At 36.9% G+C, this 19,171-nt stretch overlaps 1 protein-coding gene across 1 annotated transcript in view; it reads right to left on the bottom strand.

Annotated features, from left to right (window-relative positions):
* The window catches only part of LOC117339009, a 46,327-nt gene that overhangs the window by 10,047 nt on the left and 17,109 nt on the right, over nt 1-19,171 (bottom strand). Inside the window, exons 7-18 of the mRNA XM_033900374.1 lie at nt 17,912-17,982; nt 14,413-14,649; nt 12,372-12,593; nt 11,994-12,021; nt 10,574-10,624; nt 10,017-10,241; nt 9,735-9,780; nt 8,189-8,382; nt 7,825-7,886; nt 6,898-7,389; nt 3,465-4,551; nt 2,007-2,777 (exon numbers count right to left, since the gene is read on the bottom strand). Of these exons, the coding sequence (XP_033756265.1) occupies nt 2,007-2,777; nt 3,465-4,551; nt 6,898-7,389; nt 7,825-7,886; nt 8,189-8,382; nt 9,735-9,780; nt 10,017-10,241; nt 10,574-10,624; nt 11,994-12,021; nt 12,372-12,593; nt 14,413-14,649; nt 17,912-17,982 (3,486 nt within the window). The remainder of the gene's footprint in view (nt 1-2,006; nt 2,778-3,464; nt 4,552-6,897; nt 7,390-7,824; nt 7,887-8,188; nt 8,383-9,734; nt 9,781-10,016; nt 10,242-10,573; nt 10,625-11,993; nt 12,022-12,371; nt 12,594-14,412; nt 14,650-17,911; nt 17,983-19,171) is intronic.

The following is a 19,171-nucleotide window of genomic DNA, read 5'->3' as shown; positions in this document are numbered from 1 at the left end:
ACTAGCAACTTCATTCCCTGATAGTTATTATAATTATGTGTGTATCTAAATGCATATATAAGCATTTTCCCATATATGAAGTTTGGTCAGAACCTGTTTAAAAATGAAGTCGCAAGAGCGGTGACACGTTCGAGGTATTGCCATGCTGGACCAATATATGAAGTTTGGTCAGGATCCATTCGAAAATGAAGTCACAACAATGCTGACAAAGATTTTCTATAAATAGTTACGGTGACCTTGACCTTAACCTTGGCGCCCTGAAACACGAACTTGTTTGAGGTATTGCTATGCTTGACCCATATATGAAGTTTGGTCAGGATCCGTTCAAAAATGAAGTCGCATTACAGCGCTGACAAAGATTTTCTATAAATAGTAACGGTGACATTGGCCTTGACCTTGGCGCCCTAAAACACGAACTCATTCGAGGTATTCCCATGCTGGACCCATATATGAAGTTTGGTCAGGATCCATTCAAAAATGAAGTCGCAAGAGCGCTGACAAAGATTTTCTATAAATAGTAACGCTGACCTTGACCTTGACCTTGGCACCCTGAAACACAAACTCGTTCGAGGTATTCCCATGCTGGACCCATATATGAAGTTTGGTCAGGATCCGTTCAGAAATGAAGTTGCAAGAGTGCTGACAAAGATTTTCTATAAATAGTAACGGTGACCTTGACCTTGGCACCCTGAAACACAAACTCGTTTGAGGTATTCCCATGCTGGACCCATATATGAAGTTTGGTCAGAATTCGTTCAAAAATGAAGTCGCAAGAGCGCTGACAAAAAGTGAACATACGTACATACTTACGTATGAACGGAACGCTATATCCCCTCCCCGACTTTCGTTGCGAGGGGATAAAATTAAAAAAAAAAGAAAAAGAAAATAAACAAAAACGAGCACTTTGAGTGGATCATGAATTATTTGTATATTTTCGTCCTGGTACAATACATCTATCCAGTTTCAAAAAAGCCCTTAGCAGGTTCATTCCCACAAGATAAAGATTGTGTGTTGTGTAATACTGGACAGAATAGTTAATTATTTGATGAATAGTAGGAGGAAACAATGATTTCATGACCTGACCTTATTTGTCATATACTACTAGTATATCAATTATATTGAAGTAATAATTAAATGTGTCATTTACTTGAGTTTTTGGTGCATTCATAGATGGTTTACCCATTTAATGAGCTACTGTATACCCGGTAATTTTCGCCCCGTTTAATTTTCGCCATTTTCGCCCTTTGACGATAGGGCAAATTTAAGATGAAGGCGAACATTTCAAGCTGAATTGAAGGATTTATAAACCATAGTACAAGGACCAAGTGTAGTCAGATTACAAACATACCCTCTTACTTTTCAACTGTAAAATCACGTACTAGGCTTAGCATTTTCAATTAAAAAACGATAAATACTAAGTTATTTTAAAATTTCAGTCATTTTGTTTTAAATTATGTAGTCCGGTCATGACAAAAATGAAAAACAGAGTGGCATCAAATTCCTGCCACGGAAAAGACTAATTTTATGAGTTCATCGTCTCTTAATTGTGGCTTCCATTCATGTACATGTACGTGTGAACACTGGTCAGTCATTAGTCACAGCGAACTTACAATTGATCATGTTTGCTTAAAATCACCCATGCATACCCGATACTACTTGAATCAGCAGTGACTAAAAGAAAATCTAAGCACAGGTAAACATTCTTTGTTTCACACCCGATTACATTTCACATCTCATGCCGGTAAGACAATAGGGGAACTCGATAAGTTCCGACTGGTCCGATTGTTACTGTATTGAGAATTCCGAACAGAATTTTTCAATTTTACAAACGAGGAAAAGGATATTTCTTGAAAATCATTTAGGGCGAATATAAAACGGGGCGAATATGTTTTGTGTTGTTCAAGGGAGAAAATAACTTGGGGCGAAAATTACCAGGTATACAGTAACCCCAGTAAGTCTCACTTTTTACTGAAACAGATACAGGAGTGTGGTCATGTATTTCTTACCTGAACCAAGCACAGGAAGGGCAATGGACTGTAGACCCATGTCACTTGTTTTCTGGAAAATGTTTTGTGTGCATGTCCTGATTTCTTCTTTACATTTGCCAAGTGGTACACCAGCCATCACACTCGGACAAATTACCATAAGAAGTAAGTGAGCATCAAATCCACTGATTGGTATACAGAAAACATCACCAGGTTTTATTTTTGGCTTTCTATTCCGTTTTATTTCAGCGATTTCCTTCTTGAAATCTTTTCCAGAAAGCTCACCTTCCAGAATCCGAGAGGCTATTCTGCTTCTGCTCTGTAGAGCTTTATCTTGTCCACAAACAATAGCACCAACTCTAGTTGCCAAAATGTCACAGGTGTAGACATGTATTCTAACTACAGGGGTTAAATGGAAGGTTGTTTGACCAATACCATGTCTATTGTTGAATTCCTTGTAGGGGTATAAAGGACAGGCCTTTGGTCGAGCTCCCTGAATACCATAGTCAGTATTCCCACTGTCGAAAGCTGATGATGAGGGTATCTGCCGCCCCTTGTTCTGCAGTTCGGAGTGCGTCTGTTGGTGAATAACTGGTACAGATTGATTCAAGTGTAATCCTTGCATAAGGGAATCAAATTGAGCTTGAATTGCATGCATGATTTTGGCATTCTTGTCCACGAAATGAATTTCTTTCAAAAAGCGTGATGTTTGCCTCTGTAACATTGACCAGGCTCTTTTTACTCCAAAGTAATATTGCTGGACACACAATTCAGAGGGCATTGAAAATATTCCTGAAAAATAAATGATACCAGATAATTCAGTTGTAGTTTCTTTGCATATCAACAAATACAAGAAACAACTTCTATCCCAATGTAACTATCCCTCTTCTTGAAGGTATTAATTTTTCTTAATTTTATAAAAGTATGGAAATTACTTTAATGTACCGGTACCTGTGACTTGTGATCTAGATTTTGATAGTAATTTTAATTAGCAATTACTGACAAATTGCAAACCTCACACACGTTTACGCAAGGCTGATTATCACAGTACTATAACTTATAAATTGTAGTTTATGGTACAGCTGATAACATTTGTAATTAATCTGCTCAATTGACGTCTAACGTTACAAGCGGGAAGTGAAATTGGCCACAACGTTTTTTTTTTTAAGATTTCCCGGCTGTTTCGCAGTAGCTGTGACTTGTTTTTGTATTATCATACTGCCTCCAAAACGGCTCTTTATTTGTTTGTTGATATCGGTCATATAATTTTCACGAATATTTTGTTAATATCGGCCGCAACATAGAATTCTGTACTTTTAGTGAAATGACTTTCAAATAATCAAATAAAAGTGTGACCGAGATCGACATAACATTAATTTTGTACGTACATGACTTTGTAATGGTAGCTGGAAGCTGATAGCATTAATTTTGTACCTAATGGACCGATAGCTGGAAGCTGATAGCATTAACTTTTGTTACCTGCACTGATAGCTGGGATTGCTACAGATGCCAACTGCAGTTTTTCAGCTTCCAGAATACATGACAATACAGCGTCCTGGAGATGTTGTTCACATACAGCCTGCTCTTTTGGTTTCCATCGTGGCCCAACGGAGTGAATGATGTACTTGTAATGTTTCAGATCACCGGCTGAAGTGTGACAAGATGTCCCAACTCGAACTTTACCATTTTTTCTTACATATTCGGTTGATTCACGTTGAATATCTGCAGCATCCGATATTGCACAGGCAACTCCTCCACCATGATCTAGCAATTCATTTGCAGCATTCACGATACCATCAACATTCAGACCCAGGATGTTTCCCTCATATGCTAGAACTGTCATATTGTCTCCCAAATAGTAACACCTGGCATTTGGTGGTGGCGGTAATATTGGTGGTGGGTCTGGTCTGCGGGATAAAGAAAATAGCCCACAATCGAATCGCCTGCTCCGTCTGCTGCTTGTCATTCCAATAGATTCCAAGACCTGGTATTTCATGGCTTGTACCTTGTTCCTGTCCAGTCCAATGAGATTAATGACTTTTGGGGTATCTTCCTGTGGTATGCTGAGTTGAACATCATATTGACTGTTTAAGACCTTCATCACAACCCCTTTCACATGTTCTGTCTTGCAATGTCGACCTTCTACATCAATCTGGTCACAAATTATGTCAGTTTTCATTTGACTAAGTTCATGTTTTAAATCCATGCAAAACTCCTTGCTCCCTTTAAAGTAAATTGTTCTGTCAACTTCAGAATATCTGATAGAGTTCAAACTGACTTTGTAACGGTTGTAAGTTGGATTATTGTGGAAGAAAAACAGGAATGCCTTGTAAACATCTGCAGTAATTCCATCCACATAACACTCGCTGGAGTTGTCAAAGCTTCTCGTTTTATCCTGAAGCTTGCAAATGATGTACTCATTGGCAGCCTCGATCTGAGGTAAATTTCCAACCAGCTGACAAATACCGGAGCTATCAACATTCAGAGTGACCCCGCTGTTTTCTTCTATCTCATCATGTTTGGATACAAATTGTGGGTCCACTGATGCACAGACATTGAATAAAACCTATATGAGAAAACAAAGACTTATGCATCATAATTACAAATATAGGTTACTAGTATACATAAATAGTTTAAAGATGTCTTCATTACAGCCTCATACAGAGACTGCGAAACTGGAGGTATATTTGATATTACATGATAAAGAAATATCATTTCACTGAATTTGAGATAGGTCTTTTGAAGTAGAGAGGGAGTAAGGCAGGTGTTTACACCTTCAAAAACAAATAATAAACAAGAGGCCCATGGGGCCTGTATCGCTCACCTGGTTTGATTTGACCAAATGTCAAAATAACGTTCATGTTCAATTTGTTTTGTTTGTCAACATCAAACAATGCTATATATGGTTATAGTGTGGGGATCCTAACTGCTTTACAACATGCATTCATAACGTTATGACTAGTAGTGATTTAAAGGAATTACATCTATTTCCCCTATTGAGCCCCACCCCTTTGGCAACATGGGGGTCAAAGTCACCATTTATGCAAAATCTGTTTCCCTTCCCCCAAGGAATGTTTCTGACCAAATTGGGATCAAATCCATTCAAAACTTTATGACTAGTAGCGATTTAAAGGAATTATCTCTATTTCCCCTATTGGGCCCCGCCCCTTTGGCCCCTTGGGGGTCAGAGTCACCATTAATTCAAAATCTGTTTCCCTTCCCCAAGGATGTTTCTGACCAAATTGGGATCAAATCCATTCAAAACTTTATGACTAGTAGCGATTTAAAAGAATTGCCTCAATTTCCCTATTGGGCCCCGCCCCTCCGGCCCCTTGAGGGTCAGTCACCATTTATGCAAAATCTATTCCCCTTCCCCCAAGGATGTTTCTGACCAAATTGGGTTCCAATCCATTCATAACTTTATGACTAGTAGCGATTTAAAGGAATTACATCTATTTCCCCTATTGAGACCCACCCCTTTGGCCCCTTGGGGGTCAAGAGTCACCATTTATGCAAAATCTGTTCTCCTTCCTCAAAACATGTTTCTGACCAAATTGGGTTCAAATCCATTCATAACTTTATGACTAGTAGCGATTTAAAGGAATTACATCTATTTCCCCTATTGAGACCCACCCCTTTGGCCCCTTGAGGGTCAGAGTCACCATTTATGCAAAATCTGTTCTCCTTCCTCAAAACATGTTTCTGACCAAATTGGGTTCAAATCCATTCATAACTTTATGACAAGTAGCGATTTAAATGAATTGCCTCAATTTCCCCTATTGGGCCCCACCCCTTTGGCCCCCTCAGGGGTCAGAGTCACCAATTATGCAAAATCTGTTCCCCTTCCCCCAAGGATGTTACTGACCAAATTGGGTTCAAATCCATTCATAACTTTTTACTACTAGTGATTTAAAAGAATTGCCTCAATTTCCCTTATTGGGCCCCGCCCCTTTGGCCCCTTGTGGGTCAGAGTCACCATTTATGCAAAATCTGTTCCCCTACCCCGAAGGATGTTTCTGACTAAATTGGGTTCAAATCCATTCATAACTTTATGACTAGTAGCGACTTAAAGGAATTGCTCAATTTCCCTTATTGGGCCCCGCCCCTTTGGCCCCTTGGGGATCAGAGTCACCATTTATGCAAAATCTGTTCCCCTTCCTCCAAGGATGTTACTGACCAAATTGGGTTCAAATCCATTTATAACTTTTTACTACTAGTGATTTAAAAGAATTGCCTCAATTTCCCTTATTGGGCCCCGCCCCTTTGGCCCCTTGTGGGTCAGAGTCACCATTTATGCAAAATCTGTTCCCCTTCCCCGAAGGATGTTTCTGACTAAATTGGGTTCAAATCCATTCATAACTTTATGACTAGTAGCGATTTAAAGGAATTGCATCAATTTCCCCTATTGCCCCGCCCCTTTGGCCCCTTGGGGATCAGAGTCACCATTTATGCAAAATCTGTTCCCCTTCCCCGAAGGATGTTTCTGACCAAATTGGGTTCAAATCCATTCATAACTTTATGACTAGTAGCGATTTAAAGGAATTACCTCTATTTCCCCTATTGAGACCCAGCCCCTTTGGCCCCTTGGGGGTCAGAATCACCATTTATGCAAAATCTGTTCCCCTTCCCCCAAGGATGTTTCTGACCAAATTGGGTTCAAATCCATTCATAACTTTATGACTAGTAGTGATTTAAAGGAATTACCTCTATTTCCCCTATTGGGCCCCGCCCCTTTGGCCCCTCGGGGGTCAGAGTCACCATTAATGCAAAATCTGTTCCCATTCTGCCAAGGATGTTTCTGGCCAAATTTGGGTTCAAAATCCAATAAAAACCTTTTGACTAGTAGCGATTTGAAGCAAATGTTGACGGACGGACGGACGGACGGACGACGGACGCCGCGCCATGGTTGAACATCATATTGACTGTTTAAGACCTTCATCACAACCCCTTTCGCATGTTCTGTCTTACAATGTCGACCTTCTACATCAATCTGGTCACAAATTATGTCAGTTTTCATTTGACTAAGTTCATGTTTTAAATCCATGCAAAACTCCTTGCTCCCTTTAAAGTAAATTGTTCTGTCAACTTCAGAATATCTGATAGAGTTCAAACTGACTTTGTAACGGTTGTAAGTTGGATTATTGTGGAAGAAAAACAGGAATGCCTTGTAAACATCTGCAGTAATTCCATCCACATAACACTCGCTGGAGTTGTCAAAGCTTCTCGTTTTATCCTGAAGCTTGCAAATGATGTACTCATTGGCAGCCTCGATCTGAGGTAAATTTCCAACCAGCTGACAAATACCGGAGCTATCAACATTCAGAGTGACCCCGCTGTTTTCTTCTATCTCATCATGTTTGGATACAAATTGTGGGTCCACTGATGCACAGACATTGAATAAAACCTATATGAGAAAACAAAGACTTATGCATCATAATTAAAAAAATAGGTTACTAGTATACATAAATAGTTTAAAGATGTCTTCATTACAGCCTCATACAGAGACTGCGAAACTGGAGGTATATTTGATATTACATGATAAAGAAATATCATTTCACTGAATTTGAGATAGGTCTTTTGAAGTAGAGAGGGAGTAAGGCAGGCGTTTACACCTTCAAAAACAAATAATAAAAAAACATCAAAAGCAATTCAAAATAGAGGTAAACTCAAAGCTTCCATTAACTGACACGAACACGTGAATTTTACATTACAGGAAATGATGGCAATGAAAACTACTGTTATTCTATACACAACTATATACATTCTATTATGCTTGAAGCCAACAATATATAAGTCGATATCTCTTGATGATATAAAGTAACAGCAGATCATGGTGTACCTGTTGTTCCAGCATTGAAGCCTGGAAATCAGCACTTTGTTGTCCAAGGACTTTTTCAGCATCTGCAAGTTATACAGATACAGAGACAAAAAATTAAGTGTATAATTAATTCATAGTATTGAATTATCTATACAGTCATATCTTACACATGTATAGCGATGTAGAAACATTTTAAACTTGCTCAATTAACATCCCCCATAAAGAGAATCTTGTGGATATTATCTTTCGATTTCAGTACAGATAGAACCTGTACAAAGGAACAACTTACTGATCTTCTTAGGGGGTGGTCTGTCAATGCAGGCTTGACAGTTCAAAGTAAATATTATCAAAGTTATTATAACCTGATTTAAAGAGAAATATATACCTGTTATGTTGGTACATGTGACAAGAGCTTCACAGACATTGTTTCTATATGGCCAGGCAATGCCGACTGGTCTGATTCCAACGTCACGTTCAAGCCAACTCCACACACCTGTTCTAGTGTTTTGTGATTGGATGACAACACAGCAGCGTGCGTTGGAGGTCAACCTGTTAAAATGATGTAAGGTTCTAGTCTCGCTGAAAATATGACCATAAAATGTTGGTTTTAACATTTTGTGCTGATGAAATTATGATATATGTAATATACAGTAAATAATCTGAACATTTTGGTCAGCTATATATGATACAGATTATATACATGTACGATGAATAAACAAGAGCATCATTGTTTTTATTTGGTCGTGTACACTGTACGTACGTGTATGAATGACACACGTACATCTGTAAACATATGTTAGAATGAAAAGTTAGGAAAAGTAAAGAGCAATCTAGTAACAAGTCAGCTCTAGAATTCTTCTGCATTAATTCAAAATACGTACAGCTTTGCTTGCCCTATACACAGACTTTTGAAAATGGGCAATATTGCTATAATTAGGGGTTGCAGGCCCTGACATTGGTACACTGCCCATCGTCTTAGTATGAACAATGTATGCACTGTTTTATTATCCTACATCCTAGTTTAAATGCAATTAAAGTTATGCTCTGAACATGAATTTTAACCACATCAACTTAACATAACAGATGTAAGATTTATGACCATTGCTTAACTGTGAATAAAGCTACATTTTGGATACCAATAGGATGGTCGGTCAGAAGACTATAGGGACCATATAACCAAATCAAAAATAGATTGTCGGTTTTCCCCGTTTAGGCAGAATATTTAATAGGAAGGTGAATGCATCGAGACTTACTGATTGGATATCTAGGTGAGAGAAGTTGCCCAAGTTTTATATGTGGGCTGGGCAATACATGTAGATGTAAAATATACAGAAAATTTTTATTTTTTTTTCTAGCCTGTTTTTGTCAGGGGGAGTCAATCAAGTGTGTAATTTGTTGTAACTTTAGGTGAACTTTTGGTGCTGAATTAAATACAAGATGGTGTCCCCATATAAAAAAAAAAAGTTTAAATTGGTAGAATTTTTAAATAATCTATTTAGATATTTGTAAGATGACATTCCTCAAAATTAGGGATAGTAAACTCCATTTAAGCAGGACAGTGGTAAATGCTAACATTATCTTTTATGGAAAATAATCGGTTCCATGGTTCCTCTAGGCTCTGAAGGGACAACTTTATGCTCTCCGAAAACTACAGGTACATTTGTATATGGTCCTCGAAACTCCAGGAGCATATAACTGTCCCTTTGTCCGGCCGTCCGGCCGTCCTTCCATTTGTCCATTGGCTATCCTTCTTGTGTGGTAAAGGTATAGTTACAATATGTACTCTCCTTGAGAAATTGCTTTTATTACAAACTGTAAGTTATAAATGTTACCATCAATACCAATCTCCATTGTTGTAAAAAATAACAGGACTGGAATGAATGACTGGTTACAATGACAATTACAGGTACTACATAAAGAAACCTTCTTACCTTCTACTTTCCTTGAGGGTTGCTATCATATCTTCTAACTCTTCATCTACAAAATTTAAAATCATTTTGAATACCGCTACAAAATTGACAACCTTAGTGTTGAAATCAGACAAGTTTCTACAGCAATTTTTGTATACATAAGACAAAGTTATCGGAATCTCTCACAACCTCTACCTCCCTAATGAGGAAAAGTGTACTGTACATGTGATATCAGACAGATAGATAGATGGAAACCTAACATCCCCATTTTCACTTTTTGTTGGATCTACAATGGACTCTCACCTTGTTGGTCTGGAAAAGAAGGGATCTCCTCATGACCAGCACTTCTGTTCTGTGACGATTCTGATTCCAGATCCTTGCTGGTGGAATCATTGTTACCATGATCTAGGCCAAGGTAGGGTAGATCCTTCAGTATAGCATCAATTTTTGACACCAGAATCATCTTGTCACCAGCACTGCATGTAACTCTGAAGAACACTTTACACAGAGATGTTGTCTGCCATTTTCCTACAACATCCAAAGCGCACAATATTGGATAAAGAGATGTATCAAATCTTTGTGAAAGATATGTTTTTGGGTTTAACATCCTTGCAACAGCAAAGTTTATATAAAGGTAACTTTTAAGAATTATATATATATATATATATATATAGGGCCACTGCCAAATGTTTTTACAGTGCAATCATACCGAAATGTAATACCTGGATGTAACAGTGTGATTCCCCAACTGGGTAAAATCATGCATCCTTTCTCATTTTCAAAAACGTTTTTATCCCCAAGCAAATGTATGATTATACTTACAAAGAAACGACAGGGTATCGTAATCTGTTTTCACTTACTGATTTCGACCGGTTCACTTTCCAGTTGCTGATCCACAGAGGATTCATTACCTGGAATTTTAATTATACATATTCAAACGGTTGTCAATCATCAATTACATATGCTTAAGATTTTCTATCAAGCTTGATTTACTTTATATTTGATATAATTCGCAGTAAAGCAAAACACAGAAAACAGTCATTTGCCTTTGTACTTGGTAGATCTCACACCCAGGGTGAAAGAATTAAACGAAAAAGAAAACACATATTTGAAGGAAACTTGTTTAATAAATTTAAGCTGAAACTGCAAATTGAATTATAAGAATGATGTACAATTTTTGTTCTTTGGTACTTTCACACTATTTGAGTAATGCTTCTGCAGAAGTGAAATTATTTTTGCCATTTGTTTCCATGGCAACCAGAAAATCAAGACACGTGGCCCTAAGGACATATAATGTTCACCTTATTCACTGTCTTAAAGATTCTACCTTAAACACAATCAAAAGTTGCTTGAATGTTTTGGCAAAGTTGAACTTTAAGGTAAGGAATAGGTCAAGGTAATTTCATTTCACAAAGTATGATGGATTTCATTCCAGGAGGAAATTAGTTCAACAGCATGAATCACAGTTTGTTTGACTTACCATGACATATGTAACCAGCTAAATATTACAATAGAAGGCCTATAGATTAATCAGAAGTCCTTCAAACGTTTTAACAAATTTGACCATGTCAGACTTTGATTATGTCAAGGTAATTTGGTTTGGAAAATTTTGTCATCAGATATCTTGAGCTAAATATCTTGATTCTAGGTCTTTAGGTTATTGAAAAATAACTGAGCAGATTTTGTTTAAGTGTTTCAACAAATTTGACCCCTGTGACCTTGAATATGGATCCAGGTAATTTTCCACCAAAAAATATATCCTAATTCTTGGCCTTTTGATTAACCAGAAGTCAATTAGAAGTGCATGTAAGTGTTTCAACAAAGACCTCTACAGCCTTGAATAGATGTCAAGGTCACTTCCATTTGCAAACATTGTTAGGATTCATTCCAGATAGATACCGTGGTTCTGGAATATTTTGGATGGACAAGATGGACAGGTAAGTACAACAAACACCACACCATGGCATAAAGAGGAAAATGATGATGGACGAGACGGACAGATATGTACAACAGACATCACACCATGGCATAAAGAGGAAAATGATGATGGACGAGATGGACAGATATGTACAACAGACATCACACCATGGCATAAAGAGGAAAATGATGATGGACGAGATGGACAGATATGTACAACAGACATCACACCATGGCATAAAGAGGAAAATGATGATGGACGAGACGGACAGATATGTACAACAGACATCACACCATGGCATAACCTCTCTTGTCCTTGACACTTTCTATTTAAATGATACAACATTATTACATCACCCATACCTGCAAATGAGTTTTCTTCTGTAAAATCCTGAAACAGACATTAAATTAGATTAGATCGTTGTTTTCCACAAACAAGTAATATAAACGGTTATTATCCAGATACCACTGGATCCTTGCAAAGGTATGTCTTAAGGATACAAATTACTTTAAATAATGATATGGGGCAAAGGAATTCTAACAGTGTGGACAATGAAAAATGTTGAAGCTATCCACCCCGTTATCCAGGCACAGAGAATACAAATACAATCACATGAAATATATAAACAGTACCAGAAAATACAATAAGATACAAAAACATATCAGTACAGTTGAATTAATGAATATATATATTTTACAGCTAAAATGAGACTATTTTATTGAAAATTAATTGTATCTTACCGAAAAAGCACTAGCATCGCTTGGATAGATGACTATGTTTACTTTCCTCAGACAGGTCGTTCTGGAATCCATCATAAAGCGTCTGATCCTCTGTAACATCTCCTTAGCCACCATAGAAGATGGATAACCCAAGATACCAGTCCCGATGGCGGGAAACGATATCGAACACATGCCTAATTCATTTGCTTTCTCCAGGCATTTTGTCACAAATTTTCCGACAGTCTAAAAATAGAGATTAATATATCAAAGGCAGTTCACCTTGTATCTCCATATTTATTGGGATAATAATAGATATCATTCCCTACATACAATTAACAAACGATGAACATGAATAATTTGTATATGCATCTATATATAATCGATCACATAGTACAACAAGCAAATTGTTGAATTTCGAGGCATTCTCCCCTTTATCAAGACAGAAGTAAAAATTAAAACCAATCACATACAGACATAGAACATGAAACACAACTTTAGTAGATAAAACACGAACGATTTCAGTATGTTTCTGTTTCAGATACCTTCTGTCAATAAGTCGTCGAAGGCCTATTGCTATTATCAAAAACATCTTAGATGGTGTACAGATGGATATAGATAAATAGACTAATAAAGGTTTCAATTAACTATAGTGCTTATTGTTGTTCGGACTGTAACATATGTTCCCGAAAAAAGTGTTTTTGTTCAAGTGCCTCCAGGAGACCTGCTAAAATTCCTTAAAAGGGATTTAATCGAACAATTTGAAGAGATGAATTGTACACCAGGAATAGCTATCAGATCTTAAAACAAGTCTCAAGGGCCAGACATGATGCCCCAAACAAATCAAAAGAACTAGGGCAGCACATAAGTACATCTCTAACAGAAATAAAATCACTTCAGGAAGGTTAATTACCAGAAGACTGGAAGATGAAACGAATAATATTGCCATGTTCTAAAAAGGGCTCAAAGCAGAGGTGAGGAACAATAGACCAGTCAGTCTAACAAGATTGTCTGTAGTAAGAAATGGCAAAGTTAATCATATGAACCAGAACAATCTGCTAAATTATAAACAATTTGGTTTTGTACCCAGGAAATCTATACAACTTTGAATCAACTGCTGATGGTTTTGGAAGAATTGTCAAAATTGAAAACGACGATCAATTGGATGCAGTGTACATGGATTTCATGAAAGCTTTTGACAAAGTTCCACATCGTAGATTTCTAAAGAAAGGTACGGGATATGAGATAAGTGAACAGGTGATCAACTGGATAGAAGACTTTCTTAGCAACAGATGCCTAAAGATCGAGTCATAATCAATGGAGAGTTATCAAAGACATATCCTGTAATAAGCATATATACCTCAAGGAAGCGTGCTTGTTTGTAATCAATATTACCTGATAATAATTTATCAAATATTATACAGATTGTGAGTTGCCACTCCATGCAGACAGCATGAGACTACATAGAGAAATCAAGAACATTCATGATGAAAGAAAAATGCAAAATTATTTAACAAATTTAAAAAAAGGTCACCAAGGTGGCTACTAAAACACCACCAAAACAAATGCGAAGCCCTTTCAATTAAATCGTAAGAAAAGGAAACATCCGAAAAGGACATTAGAGTAACATTTGAGGATCTAAATTTTAGAACCCACATCCAATAAGGCGTAAGCAAAGCAAGTAGCATTTTGGGACTGATCAAAATAACATCTACATAATTATCTTGATGAAAAAAATGTTTAAACTACTTTTCAATGCTCTTGCAATTAGCCTCATGTGTATGGAGTCCTTACAAGGTGAAGGATATTGAACTGATAGAGAACGTCCAGAGGAGAGATACTAAGTCCTACATAGATTTTATAACTTAACACAACCTGAACACTTACCGAGATTAAACCTGTCAACCTTAGAACATCAAGGGAAAAGAGGGGACCTAATCAACATATTTTTAATCCCGAAAAATAAACAGTCTTTTTGATTTTTGATAATAGTACATACTTACATGTAGTTGATTTAAAAGACTTTGTTTGGGAAAAGATATGGCGGTATAGTGAGTGAACTAACCTCTTTTCTTTCTGCTTGTCTGCGTTTAGTAAAAGAGTCAAAAGCACCATGGAATACTTTTCTGCAGTTAAGCTGATATCCTTCCGTGACAGCCAATTCACCGTACTTGATGCCATTTGGGTATTTTCTCTTGCACTCCTGCTGTAACTGCGGCCCTGCTCTACCAGACAAGGCCTTAGAAACAGCGCCATGCGAAAGATTTAGGTCTTTGCTTGCAGTGTTCACAATCACGTCAGTCTGTATAGAAATGAAAATGACATATAGCTTATGATTTTTCAAGTTAACTAAAATTGCGATCCATTTCAAAGGCTAACTTATTACCACCCCATCCCACATTAAAAAAATGTACTTTTACTTTAATACAAGAGGCCCATTGGGCCTGTATCGCTCACCTGGTTGGATTAGACCAAATGTCGAAATAATGTTCATATTCAATTTGTTTTATTTGTAAAACTCTAACAATGCTATATATGGTTATAGTGTGGGAATCCGAACTGCTTTAAAGACCAGACTCTCTAAGGTCTGAAAGACCTCAAGAATTGTTTATAGAACATGCATTCATCACTTTATGACTAGTAGCGATTTAAAGGAATTACCTCTATTTCACCTATTGGGCCCCGCCCCTTTGGCCCCTCGGGAGTCAGAGTCACCATTTATGCAAAATCTGTTCCCCTTCCCCCAAGGATGTTTCTGACCAAATTGCGTTCAAATCCATTCATAACTTTATGACTTAATTAGAGTAGCAATTTAAAGGAATTACCTCTATTTCCCCTATTGGGCCCTGCCCCTTTGGCCCCTCCGAGGTCAGAGCCACCATTTATGCCAAATCTGTTCCCCTTCCCCCAAGGATATTTCTGACCAAATTGGGTTCAAATCCATTCATAACTTTATGACTAGTAGCGATTCAAAGGAATTTCCTCTATTTCCCCCACTGGGCCCCGCCCTTTTGGTCCCTTTAGGGTCAGAGTCACCGTTTATTTAAAATCTGTTCCCCTTCCCCCAAGGATGTTTCGGACCATATTGGGTTCAAATCCATTCATAACTTAATAACTAGTAGCAACTTAAACGAATTACCTCTATTTCACCTATTTGGCCCCGCCCCTTTGGCCCCTCGGGGGTCAGAGTCACCATTTATGCCAAATCTGTTCCCCTTCCCCCAAGGATGTTTCTGCCCAAATTGGGTTCAAATCCATTCATTACTTTATGACTAGTAGCGATTTAAAGGAATTACCTCTATTTCACCAGTATTGGGCCCCGCCCCTTTGGCCCCTCGGGGGTCAGAGTCATCATTTATGCAAAATCTGTTCCCATTTTGCCAAGGATGTTTCTGGCCAAATTTGGTCAAAATCCAATAAGAACTTTTTGACTAGTAGCGATTTGAAGCAAATGTTGACGGACGGACGGACGACGGACGCCGTGCCATGGCATAAGCTCACCGGACCTTCGGTCCAGGTGAGCTAATAAAAACATGTCATAAATGGGACAAATTAATCCAGGAAAAATTTGTATTCTGTTTGGCATTAAACCTACCCTCTATCTAGAGTATGGTGACTTCCCCCTCTACCTATGGTGACCTGCCCCTCTGCCCAAATTATGGTGACCTACCCTTCTACCTAAAATATAGCGACCTACTCCTATACATAAAGTATGACGACCAACCCCTCTACTCAAAGAGAAATTAACTATTTAACAAGAGGGCCAGCATCACTCACCCCGATATTTCAGTAATTATGGCATATTATTCTGATTATAGGTTATATTTCCTATACTTTCCTACTTTTGAACTGCCTCTCCCAACAATGGTTTAAACTACAGACGGGCTAAATCCTGTCATTCGTAGAAAACATATTATTAATTTTTTTGTTTTTTTTTGTTTTTGCTATATTTCCCCTATTTGGCCCCCTTTCTCCCAACAACAGGGTGTTTAAACCTTCATCTATACAACATTGCCAACAAGTTCTTCTGACCAAATTTCATAAAAATCCATTTACTTGTTCATGCAGGTCTAGTAGTGTTTTAAAAAGACTGACCCCCTTTTACCCTATTGGGCAGCCTCAGGGAAGCCATACCCTCCATTTATACAATGTTGGATCTCCTTAGCCTAATACTGCTCCAGACCAAATTTCATCAAAATCCATTCATGCATTCATGAGAAGTAGGGATTTTAAGCTAATAAGTACCTCAATTTCCCATATGAGACTCTGCCCTTCCGGCCTCAGGGAAGCTACAACTTCCATTTATCATTAGATTTCATTTGCCTGGTAATGTTCCTGACCTAATTTCATCAAAAGTCATTCAGGTGTTCACAACTAATTGAGATTTAAAGAATAATTAAACCTCAAATTATCCTATTTGGCTCCTTCCTTCCGAATCAACACCCTTCGTTTATACAACACTAGATCTCTTTGGCCAATAATGCTTCAGATGGACTATAGATGCTGCTATATCACATAAGCGGATGAGCTAAACAATTGCTAATAATAATATCATCACAAAGGGTTTTAACTCTGGAACTTACTGTTGAATAATTTCCTTTTTTTTTTCTAAGGCTGCATACAAAGTTTCGTCACACTTGGTTTATATTAACTCTAGTTATTGAGTTCACAATGTCTAATATTATTACAAAGGCCAATAAACTCTAAGTTAATTACTGTCGAATGTGAATTTGATTAAGCTCATGGATGTAAAAACCAAGTTTCTTTTCATATTAACTATCAGGTTTTGGCATTTAGGAACAAGTTGTTTAAAATTATTTGATCCATGTTATCTTGAAAATTGGTCAAGGTTATTAATTTGAACAGACTGTGTAGCATTTTTTCCCAGCAAGTTACCAGAAAAATATCATGGTAATTACTGCAAGGGTTATTGAGAAAACTTGCTAAAGATTTTAACACATTTGACCCCTAAGACTTTGAAAGTAGATCAAAGTCATTTTGCAACAAAATTGGGTGCCCCTTAACCAAACATGATACTGATCTAATATTATAGTCCTTGCCAGCCCCTTAATTAGTAAGAAGGCTATCTAAGAGGAAAAGTCGATGTCATATTGACAGACAACAGCTAATGGACACCATCTGAAGTTCACTTTCCCTTTTGAGACAGGCTAGTGAATAATTAAATGCTAATCTGTTGTTCAGCAACAAGCTAAATATCCCTTTCTCTTTGAACAAAGCGTTTATGTGTTAGCCCCCTCAGCTTATTACAAGATAAATCAGTAATTCCTTGGGCCCAGGAAAACTGCATGTAATACACAATGATTTCGTCAATCTTTCATTTATCTGTACTGAATTACTGACGGTACATGTTTACACTAGTACTAGTACTCGTTTATTGAGGAAGAGAGGTTAAAACTATGATTCATGTATCACATACATATATATATATACCGTACATGTATATATTTATGTACGATATTTTTTTAAGACAATGTGAACTAATAAACACGTACACTGTATGGTATCCTGATAACAGTCAGTAAGTGTTAATTTATTTTACATACCTGTTCCTTTGTAACATCTCCTTTAATCACCAACACCTTTGGAGGATCTTGTCCCTTGCTACTCAGTAAACCTAGGTAGATAATGGATTATTAATTTAATTGTAAAATTTGGATATTTTGAAGGGGTCTTGCTTTTAAAAAAGGGGTCATTTCGAAATGATAATCATAAACAATATCTTTATCTTGTTTGGGTGAAGTCAGTTATCTTTTTATTACAGGATATATCTTTAAAATGTATTAATTATCTTGTTATAATGCAATAATTATCTTATTTACACATGTTAATTATCTCATTTTGGATACTTTACTTACAGTAACGTGGCTATTTTCATGTGGGGTTAATTTCGCGATTTCAATATGTAAACTAAATGCGTCGGGGATAACGATCGATCCACTTTCGCTTGTAGTTCAAGATTACACAAATTGATATCAAAATAATATGCGTAGTGAAAATTTACGCGAACAGAAGGAGCTAGTCCACGTAATTAGCTTACATTTTCCCCTCGCGTAAATTTCAACGTTTACAGTATCTTGTTATTAAGTGATAATGATATCGTTATTATAAGATCATAACATAAGACGTGCTATCACTGACACGAGGTCGATACATCAACCCCAGGTCATCAATATAGAAACTTACTGAGAATGAGATCGTGCAGACTTGAGCTTCCAGCCAGTGTCAAATATTTATCCTTTCTCAACTTTAGATCTAAGAATTGAGCATTCTTAAGTTTTTGCATTTTATCAATTCATAAACTTTAGACCTATATATCAGGCCAATATAAGACTAATACAATTTTGAATGATTAATAATATAGTAAGTGTTCACGTGTGATAATAAGTTCTTCACCTTTTTATTTCATACTTGAAATGTTATAATAATAACTCATTATAATGAGTGTGAATGCGTTTAACAAGATAACTAATGCTTTATACTACGAGAAAATTAACTCTAGATAACTACACATTATAATTAGATAAGTAACGCATTTTAACCAGATAGATAACGCATTAGAACTAGATAACTAACGCATCATAAATAATACATTATAACTTGATATATAACGCATTATAACTCACACACTATAACTTACACATTATAACTTACACACATTATAACCCACATATTATAACCCACACATTATAACTTACACATAATAACTTACACATTATAACTCAAACATTATAACTTACACATAACTCACACATTATAACTCACACATTATAACTTACACATTATAACTTACACATTATAACCCA

Source organism: Pecten maximus, chromosome 12, assembly GCF_902652985.1.
Source record: "Pecten maximus chromosome 12, xPecMax1.1, whole genome shotgun sequence".
Taxonomy (NCBI): domain Eukaryota; kingdom Metazoa; phylum Mollusca; class Bivalvia; order Pectinida; family Pectinidae; genus Pecten; species Pecten maximus.
This window is presented reverse-complemented; position numbering and strand designations above follow the sequence as displayed.